We start from the raw sequence: 10,633 nt of genomic DNA, 5'->3' as shown, positions 1-10,633 counted from the left end.
ATATGCTTCTAATTTGCCACATCAGATATGTTTTGGCGCTAACAATGCTTCATTGCATTTCTGTATTCAATCATGAAACTTTTCAACATCACCAAAAACGATATCCTCCATTTCTGAATCAACATTGATTTGAAACAGTCCTGACGAAATTGACTTTTTCCAGAACAGGTTCCAGGTTTTATTTATTGCTGGGGAATTTAGTTTGAGAACATTTAGCAAACGTTTAAAATCCAATATGCAACTCTTTCCTGTATCTCAGTTTTTGCTGCACATTTTCTACCACTAAAACCTTCCACCTGAGGTTTTTTTTCCTTCATATGATGACTTTGGCAAGGTGGGAGCAACCATGTGCCAATAAAGCTAAATGTTGAATGAACGGTATTTTATAGCGCTTCCCCAGTTTTTGCAACCTCTCGAAGTGCTTTTACAAACACAAGTCAGCATTTACTCACCAACAAGTCCTCCAACTCATACGACCAGTGGTCAAGTTGTAAAAAAAAGCCAGGGGGGATGGTGGATCTGCATGCCCCCCCCCCCCCCCCCCCGGAGATTAAAAACAAAAACTAACCTGCAATTCAGGGTAGTTGAGTAGACTGGATATATGTTTGGTGCTGACTGCCTTAAGGGCCCTTAATTTGATCTGATGACAGCGCATTTGGTGGGAGACCAACGTTGTACCGTTTTGATTAGTGTTTAAGCACAAAGATAATTATTATATTCTATTACTGTAAAACAACTTGCATGCTATGGATATATTACGTGTCAGATACTCCTGTCATTGATCTTGACCAAGGCACCTCAGAATTAGAGTTGGTCCCATGGCTACCACTGCTCCTACATAGTTAGGGTAAATGCAGAGGACACATTTTCCCACTGGGTGCAAGTGCAACTTCAACTTCAACTTCACACTCACAATACCTATAAATCTACTGGGAATTCATCCATTAAATGTTGAAACAAAACCTCACAAAACATCGAACATGAATCCTCTCTAGTCAAGTCCATTTTAATTCAAGTGCAAGAACATGGATTAAACAAATATACTATTTACAAAATCTGAAAATAATACATATAATATGATATACAAATACAAATAAACAGTTTTATTCAATGGCTACCAACCCAATTCTCCCCTATACTGTAGTATCTCATAGGATCTTCCAAAGAGTTTCATAATCATGTTTTTTAATGACAACTTTCCGGGCTCTTGCTCTCAGATCATTAGCCAAGCTATGACTTTGAAGCCAAGACTTGACATAAACTTCTGGTTTGAACATTTGTAGTGGAGGGCCAACACACTTGATGAAAAGCAAGGCTGACATACTTTTTACCTCTAGCGTGCTTCTAGTTGTGGTTAAAATGTTCATCTGACTGAACCCACGCTCACACTCAGCTGTGGAGATGACCAGTGTGTTCACTGCATGAAGGAGGGGTTTTAGCTCTTCTGGTGCTTGTGGTGTCATTTCATCAACAGTTTTGAGTTTCACCATATCAACATATTCCCTCATTCCTCTCTGAATTTGTCTGCCATCATCAAGCTTGAAAAAGGAGCAGAGTTCCTGTATTTCCTTTTCGGCATAACGAACACCACACACATCTGGCCAGTTTGATGGCTGCAGCACTTTGACATTGTCAAGAAAGCTCTGGTACTCTTCTTTGCTTCTCTGTTTTCCAGGCAGTGATCCCATTCTTGTCTCAATTTTAGCAGCCAAAGCATGAAAAAAATGTTGGTGGTTTATTTCTCTGCTGTGTCTTAAATTATTTGTTAGTGGCACCCCTTTGAATAGCTTCAAACCGATTGCAGTCTGAGCCACTTCTGCCGCTGGTCCAGGCTGCTCTGCCATGGACTTCAACACACGGACCTGCCGACTGAGTATTGCTACAGCCTTGGGGAGCGTCATGTTTCTGTCTTGAAGAGAGAGAGAGAATTCAGACAACTCTTCTAAAGCATCATACATGATTCCAAGATTGTGCACAAAGGTGACATTAGAAAGGCGATCTATTAAACCACTGAACATGCATTTCTCTGTTGAACTTCTTTTAGGATCAACTGAGGCATTGGAAAAGTGCTTGTGGATTGCAGGGTACTGCTGCCATACAGCTTTAATGGTCCTGTAACTGGATGCCACCCATCTAGTGCTGAGAATTCTCCCTATGTTCAGACACTGTAAAGCAAGTTCCTCACAACATTCAGTGAGCTCACGGCGGTTTTTGGCCGATGAATGATAGAGACTGTACACTTTGTCAAAGAAAAACTGGAAGTCATTCATCCCTACAGTTTCTTCAACAGCATCTCCAACACTCAGCTCAAGACGGTGGTTCATGCAGTGCCACACCATTACGTTTGGAAACTTTTCTACGATTTTGGTTGCAACACCTGCTTTACTTCCAAGCATTACAGAAGCTCCATCTGATGCAAAGCAAACAAAGCGTTCACTCAGAATAGCTTCAGAGAAGCCATGATGTGACAGATTTTTCATTAGAGCTTGATAGATTTCACCTGCATTGGTAGCAGAAAGCTCAACTAGATCCAAGAAGAATGTTAGGGGCTCTTCACTCATCCCTAAGCTCGCTCTAATATAAATGATCAATACTGATTTTTTACTGTCAGTTGTAGCTTCATCTATCATAACAGAAAGTTTTGTTCCACTTTGAAGGACCTTTCCAACTACTCTCTTTCGCATTTCATTTGCTATGTGTTGGCTGATTGTTGCACAGGAATAGTCTGAATGTAAAGTTCTTCCCATGTCTAGTCCATTCAAGACTTGCAGATCAATATCGGACGGTAGATCTGTGAAAGGCCTTCCAGATTTCACAATCTTGTAAACTGTACGAAATACCCTATCAGTAGTTAAGAAGTGATCCCTTTGCATTTCAGAAGTCAATGTTTCCAATGTCTTTTCTTTTGCTTTTTCAATGGTTTTCTCAGCTGCTTGGTGATAGTCTGACATTTTATGCTTGTGTATTTTCTTACGAAGAGACTGCAGCTGTGCTGCTCGGTTTGTACCATAGGCTGTAACCTTAACGTTGGACCACTCCTCAGCAATATGCAACTGGCTGCTCCCACCTGTACTTGGCCCAACCACTTTCATTTTCTGGCAGGTTAGGCAGCCAAGTTTTTTGCTTTGACATATTAGCCATGGATAATACTTTTTTTTCTCCCTGAACTTGGTAGATGTCCAGCATTCAGGGATATCTTGCTCATTATCTCCCTGGTTATTTTGGTCAGAATCATCGACACTATCTCGCCCTGCTTCTGCCTCCTCCTCTCTTCTTTTTTCTACCACAAAAACATAAAATCTATGTTAAAACCCCACTTGGTAAGATACATTTCCCCTCTTCGAAAAAGAAAAGTGTCTATTTAGAATTATCAAACCTGTTCCTTCTGCAGCTCTAGGCTCCTCTGCTTCTGCCTCCTCCTCTCTTCTTTTTTCTACCACAAAAACATAAAATCTATGTTAAAACCCCACTTGGTAAGATACATTTCCCCTCTTTGAAAAAGAAAAGTGTCTATTTAGAATTATCAAACCTGTTCCTTCTGCAGCTCTAGGCTCCTCTGCTTCTGCCTCCTCCTCTCTTCTTTTTGCTACCACAAAAACATAAAATCTGTTAAAACCCCCCCTTGGTAGGATTAGCTACATTTCCCCCTCTTCGAAAAAGAAAAGTGTCTATTTAGAAATATCAAACCTGTTCCTTCTCCAGCTCTAGTCTCCTCTGCTCTCCTTCCTGCTTCCTCGCCATGATTATCCTCTATATGAAGAAAACAACGGCATTATGGTTTTGTTAGAATGAGCAGACAGTGAAGTAGGCCTACTGTCAAGTTGTGTTTTTTTTTCATATAAAATAAGAGCGATGACATTCAACCACCAGAAGCCGCTATCACACGATTCGGAGGCATGCATCACATTTAAAGCTTTTTAAGTAATACATTTTGGTCGCTCACAGTGACTAAAGGTGCAATTTTCACACTTAATTTATATTATATGATCTCACTAAAATGAATGGAAAGCTTATCAAACAAAGTGCTTAAATCACTAGTGGATACATGATCATCGAATTGATACACAAAATCAGCCTAAAGATCCTCCAGGAACTTTAATTCAAATGGGTTCTTTCGGAACCAGTTTTCATACTGAAGAATCCCAAACTTGGACTATCTACCATCCTTAACTGAACTTCACCGGCTGTTTCAGGAACCGTCAACGACACCTGTTCTTCTCTGTGTTCTTCTGCCCCTGTCGTCTCTGCTTGTACACTAGCTTGCTCTGCCTCATCCTAAATTACATTTAATTGTTTTCCCCGACTGAACATGTCTAGGCTAGTTAAGTGTGTTGCTTATGCGGTCGCCTAAGCAGTAAAGAGCTGTGGGAAACCCTGCGAGATATTCCATGTGAAAAAGAAATCAAATCTGACATTAACTTTGTGAATATAAGAAAGGTCTAACCTGACGTTGGTTACTATAGCAGCTAGTACTAGTTGCCTGGCGTTAGGCTAGTTAACAAGAAAAAAAACGTAAGCTCCCAAACTATAACTCTGTTGTTATCGCCTCTGTCCAGAGATTACACATTTGGTGACATATCAAAAGTATTCTTGACTTACCTTCAGTGGTACTTTTTGTCCTCTTAAAGCCGAAGTAGTCCCTCAGGTCAAGCTGTCCTTGTCGCTTACTGGCCATGATGCTTGCACAGGCTGCGCTGCTATCGTTGACGCTGACTGACTTGACATCAATTTCGTGATCGTGATATGTGCACGAGCCCCTCGTCCACAGTATTTTAGCGGCTAAAATAATGTGGACGAGGGGCACGTGACGTGCACATATAAAATGTTGAAAATTAAACATTGGCAATATTTCCACATTAATTGATCAAATAACAGGGGATGGGAAGGGGGGATTGCCGTTTCATAAGGGGGATGGTTTTGACCATTTTAATACCTAAGGGGGATGCCATCCCCCCCCATCCCCCCTCAACTCGACTACTGCATACGACCAAATGGGCCGATTGTTCATGCCCTTATTACGACCAAATATGTTGTTTGTTCAAGCGCTTAATACATCCTATAATTAAGTTTTAAAGTTTTCGCCCTCTCGTGCTCCCGTTGAATGCAAACGTTACAGATGGTTGTTTATTCACAAATAACCCAGGGAAAAACGCGTCACTGCAGGAGACAGCGTCTGGGGGCTTCTTAATATTTAAAAACCTATGAATGTTTTATAGTCAAATAACGGGGAAAAACTCAGCAACCTGACGATATGAGACATTTTTCCCGAAACAAAACAAGTCTCACAAGAAGCGTTAGCATTAGCCCTTAGTGAAAACAGGCTGATGCTACTTCCAGTGCTAACTAGCAAAAACAATCTATAAACTTAATATGTTCTGCACAAACTACATATCACTATACATTTTACACACACACACACACACACACACACACACACACACACACACACACACACACACACACACACACACACACACACACACACACACACACACACACACACACACACACACACACACACACACACACACACACACACACACACACACACACACACACACACACACACACACACACACACACACACACACACACACACACACACACACACACACACACACACACACACTTTACATTAAAAAAGGAAATGTAATTTAAATCTTCTTTTTTTTTTTTTTTTATAAAAACACTTGTATTTGGATTGAATGATTACCTATAGTGATGATACAATTTTTATGGTACCTGAAAAAGGTCAAATGGCACTGATGGTATCCAAATGTGCCAAAATGTGCCCAAAGGTCAGTCCGCCTGGACTACTTTTTGCTAAACCTCTCTAAAAAGGTCAAATTTAACTTGTTTTGCCTCAATCTTGATACAGGGTACTTATTATATGTTATACTTTGGATTCCTCAAGCTTCTAGTCTACCATACCATCATTCAAGGGTGGTTTTCACTGTAAGTAATGGGTTTTCTTTAGGCGGAGGTAAGAATTTACCTTTTTTTTTACTATGTTCCATCTGAATTTACTCTAACACAGAAACATCTTTATTGATTCTGACACTTCTACATCCAACTCACAGATGTAACCTTGCTTTGATAAAGGAAATTATTCATATAAGCCTTTTGGAAGTTAAGTTATAGTCATTTGTTTTGGGCATAGCATTTTCGAGCCTGAAAGCTGAAAAACAGTCTCAGGGCTTAAGAGGTTAAAACACTTTTTGATTAGATTTCTAACGAGAAGTGTATATTGTACTTTTAGAATCCACATCCAGTCGATATGTAGGATCTATAGTTTGATAGATATTACGAAGATGATTTGAGGTATGCGGCAGCCTCCATGTAAAGTTACGGGTTGAAAACAGTATTTCCGGTCTCTACGTTTTCATAATAAAACCAATAATCAAATGATTTAACAGTGATATCTGCAGTACTCATCAACTAAAAAACATCAGTTTATCCTTGTTAATTATACAACATTTATTGGTTTAAATTGTGTACAATGCTTTTGTGTTTTTCCCATAGGTTTTTCTCTTTCGATTCTGAGACACCTTCCTTTTTCCAGAGCTTTTGATAGGCTAAAGCATCGATTGTTTTAGCCGCAACGCATGTCGGGATATGGTGTTTATATGATATGAAATCAAAACAATTTAAAAAAAAAATACAATTATACTTTATTCCGAGTGTTCTTGCTTTTCTCTTTGGAAGTCATCACATAACGGCATTGTAATACACGGTTCGGCTGCATTAAATATTACATATCTGCCGTAGATATTTATTTATAGAGCCCTGATCAGAAAACCTTTTGACAAACTGTAAGAAATGCCGCCAAAACTGAATACCTGACGTGGATCATAAATATATTAGCAATTAAACAACATCTTCCATTTCTTTTCACACAATACGTCTCCTTGCAGTATCAACACTAATTCGGCTGACTTTTATATTTGATCCAATTGGTAGATAGGTTATATTTACACCATAACGGTGCACAGCTGATAGAAAGGGATTTTTTTGTAGTTTTAAAGATATTATTTACTACCTTTCCAACTCGTCATGCAGTTGACTGTTACAGGTCTATACAGGTTCATGGTACAATGCATAAGCTTCAAATCGAGGGACTGAAACTGTATTTTCCTTTACCGTTCTGTTTTAATTTCACAATAAAGTTAATAGTCATATTGTGTTTGTGCTGTAAACTCATGTTTGTGCTGGGTGTATGAGGGTTCAATTAATGGGGTTCAGTTTATGTGTGTGATACTGTAAATCTGGGTGGAGCTTCACAGGGTTTATTGATGTGTAGAGGGGATACATAAATGAACGTCATTGAGATTGAGGAATCAGGAGAGGCCACTAGTAAGTGTGATTATTATATTGAATTTGATTTAAGTTGTATGGGATATGTGTGATCCTAATTGTTGTATTGTTGTCGTCCTTTTTTCTTCTAAGGTTAACAACCTATTTGGATTTGATTAAATTATCAAACCTAGGAGTTGTTTCCGTCCATCTTGATCCCACCCATACTGTCGGGAGATAGACAGTACAGTTGTTAACTAACCGCATCGGGAGGAATAAAGGTTTCAACCGATGGCGAGAGACAGCTAGGAAGATAGACTACAGCAACGGTCGGCGGGAAGTGAATGCCCGAGGCTAGCAAAGCTATCAAGGACCGTCGAAGCTAGCGGAGCGAAGCTAACGGAGCTAGCGAAGCTAGCGGAGCTAACGAAGCTAGCGGAGCTCGCGAAGCACCGAGGGACGCCGGTCCGCAAGTAGAGCTGACGACCGGACGACAAGGAAACCCCGTGGTCGCAACGGTCGGCGGAAAGTGAAGGCCCGAGGCTAGCAAAGCTAGCGGAGCTAACGTGGTCGGAACACGTGAGTGACAAGGCTATTTTCGGCGCTATCTAGCCAAAGAAGCTAGCGGTAGCATAGCAAAGACGAAGCAGTAGCTAGACAGCAGACTGAAGGTTGCCAGGAAACAAAGCTAACCAGCAAGAAGACAATAACTAGCTAGCTAGCACACTGAAGGGTGCTAGCATACAAAACCAAGCTAGCTATCCAAGTCAAAGACACCAAGCTATTGGCTAGAAAACGAAGCCAACCAGCTAGGTATCCAGCTAGCTAGCCAGGATAAGACAGATTGAGCTAAACTCAGCCTTAAATTCAAAGAGATGATTAAGGGGGAGGAAACAGTGAAGCATCTGAAAGACCTGCGGACGAGGGCGAAGGTGGCTCTAGGTCGTAAGGTGAACTCAGTAACAAAGATGGTGAACACTATGTCAGAGGAGGAGTTGATGAAAGAATATGGTGAAGTCCACAAGGCCGCCACCAAAGTCACAGAGGCCAACAGTGAATACCTGATGAAATTAATTCTGAACGCTGATAGCGACGAGGACCAAGTATCAGAAGAGCTGAGGGCAGACGTGGAAAAGACGGATGGAGAAACCAGCCAAAGGCTTGAAGAGATCAGTGAAGTGATTAAAGCAAACCTTTGGTCTAGGCATGGAGAAAGGAAAGTGGTGTTTGCTGTCGGGGAAGCTGAAAAGGTCTATGAGGAGGCAGAAGCGACACAAATTTACCTAGTAAGCTATGAGAGTTACGAAAAGCAGCTAAATAATTTAGAAATACTCATTAAGGAATTAAAAGAAGTGCACAGCACCTGGAGGGGATGGGCTCCTGAGACTGCTAAAACAGATGTGGAAGAGATAGTGCGCCAGCTGGAGACAAGGAAAAATGCACTCAAGCGTCAAAAGGAAGCTGAGTTTAACAAAGCACGCGGTGCAGCAGAGTTGGCACGCACCGCAGCAGAGGATGAGCGCGCCCAGTTCGCCCTGGCTCAGCTAAGACAAGACCAGGCCCAACGCTCTAAATTGGCCGAGGCTCAGATTGCAGCAGAAGAAGCACGGTTTGAACTCATGAAAGCGCAGCACAAAGCAGTGGAAGAGGCGCACACTACTGGCGTGGCAGGCACGGGACCCAGAGACAACCCGATGGGAGCGATATCAAAGATACGACTCAAGCCGGTAAGCCTTCCCAAGTTCAGTGGCAGTATGAGGGAGTTTCACCGCTGGAAAAAGGACTGGGAATCTTTGCAGAAGCAGGGAGAACCGTCCGGGTCGCCTGAAGTCAAGAAGTTCCAGCTTCTAGACAGCATGGAAGAGAAGGTAAAAAAGGATGTCACATTGGCCAGCTACAGTACAGTCGAAGACATGTTCAGAGTACTGGAGAACCGTTACGGGAACAGGTCCACGATTGCACTGCAGATCGTCGCAGAACTGGAGAAGATACCAGCTGTGAAAGGAGACCAGCCGAGGAAGGTGATAGACCTCATCCAAGCTGTGGAAAAGGCTTTGGCAGACCTCACAGACCTCGGGAACCCTGGAGCCATCAACCACCCGCTGATGATTAGGTCTATAGAAAGCAAGCTGCCCGACCAGGTGAAGCGAGAGTGGGTCATCTTCAAGGCTAAGCCCGAAAACGGTGTCACCCCAGTCAACCATTTCAATGCGCTTCTGAAGTTCCTGAAGGAGCAAGAATAAATTCTAGAGAGCTTGGAACAACTGAAAATAACAGAGACATCTGAAAAAATGGAAAAGCCGCAAAACAGGTTCGAGAGGAAGTATGCCTACACAAAAGCCACCAGAAGGGACACTCCAGAAGGGGAGTGCGTTGTGTGTGGAGAGGAGAAACACAATAACAAAGTATTCTTCTGCAAGAAGTTCAAGGGGTTTGGCTTGGCTGAGAGAAAGACTGCTGTGAAGAAGGTAGGAGCATGCCGCGTTTGTCTTGGATGTCACGACGTGGTAGAAGAGTGCACAGACAGGTTCCTCTGCAACAGGGAAGACTGCCAAGAGGGGACCTCCTCGGACCACCACTACCTCCTCTGTCCAAAATGGGAACAGCTACCAAAGGGGAAACTTGGAAAAGGCAGTGAGAGGGTAAGGGAGCTAACAGAAGAACAAAAGCTAGCCTTGTCCAAATGTTCCCCAGAGGCGGCGGCGGAGATCATGAAAGCTTTCAGTAACAGCAACAAGACTTCAGTGACAAGGAGCGCTAGGAAGGATGAAGGTGGACTTCTGGAAGAAAATAGACTGACCGAGCACCCTGTCATCATGATGCTGTTGGAAGTCACTGCCAACGCGGGGCAAAAGATCGGAGCTCTGATTGACCTCGCATCAGACACCAACTACATCACTCATGCAGCGGCTGACAGGCTCGGTCTGAGCAGAGAAGAAGTCACTCTGATTGTGCATGGAGTTGGAGGAATGACCGTGACAGTCAAGACGAAGAGGTACCTCCTGCGAGTAAGAGTCAAGACCCCCAAAGGTACTGTGAGGGCTCACAAGCTGGTTTGTTATGGCCTGGAGGAGATCGCTAAAGTGCATCGGAGCGTCAGACCTGAACAGCTAAAGAGGTTCTTTCCGGAGGTTGCAACGGAGGAACTGAAGAGACCAGACCATGTCGAGCTTCTCATCAGTCACAGAGAGGGGAGACTCGCTCCACAAAGACTGAGGATAGTTGGAGACCTCGTCTTATGGGAGGGCCCACTGGGTAAAACCGTGGGCGGAGCACATCCCAGTCTGTTCGAGGATGTAAAAGTGGCAATGCACCAGTCTGAGACGCACTTCGCTCGCTC

At 42.7% G+C, this 10,633-nt stretch overlaps 1 protein-coding gene across 1 annotated transcript; it reads right to left on the bottom strand.

Moving 5' to 3' along the window:
- Positions 1-990: 990 nt before the first annotated feature.
- Positions 991-4,797, bottom strand: LOC307042106 (E3 SUMO-protein ligase KIAA1586-like). Its single transcript, XM_079685827.1, has 4 exons — positions 4,600-4,797; positions 3,688-3,750; positions 3,377-3,433; positions 991-1,909 (listed from the first exon to the last, which is right to left on the bottom strand). The coding sequence occupies exons 1-4, from the start codon at positions 4,673-4,675 to the stop codon at positions 1,149-1,151; spliced, it is 957 nt and encodes a 318-aa protein (XP_079541953.1). The 5' UTR covers positions 4,676-4,797; the 3' UTR covers positions 991-1,148.
- Between the last annotated feature and the right edge of the window lie 5,836 nt (positions 4,798-10,633).

The sequence above is a fragment of the Notothenia rossii genome (assembly GCF_949606895.1).
Source record: "Notothenia rossii genome assembly, chromosome: 5".
In the NCBI taxonomy this organism is placed as follows: domain Eukaryota; kingdom Metazoa; phylum Chordata; class Actinopteri; order Perciformes; family Nototheniidae; genus Notothenia; species Notothenia rossii.
The sequence above is the reverse complement of the archived record's forward strand: the minus strand, read 5'-3'. Positions and strand labels throughout refer to the sequence as shown.

Coding starts and splice junctions, on each gene's coding strand:
- LOC307042106 (XM_079685827.1), bottom strand. CDS start 4,675: ATGGCCAGTAAGCGACAAGGACAGCTTGACCTGAGGGACTACTTCGGC. Junction 3,751..4,599: donor GACAAAAAGTACCACTGAAG/GTAAGTCAAGAA, acceptor TTCTTCATATAG/AGGATAATCATGGCGAGGAA. Junction 3,434..3,687: donor TAGAGCTGGAGAAGGAACAG/GTTTGATATTTC, acceptor TTTTTGTGGTAG/AAAAAAGAAGAGAGGAGGAG.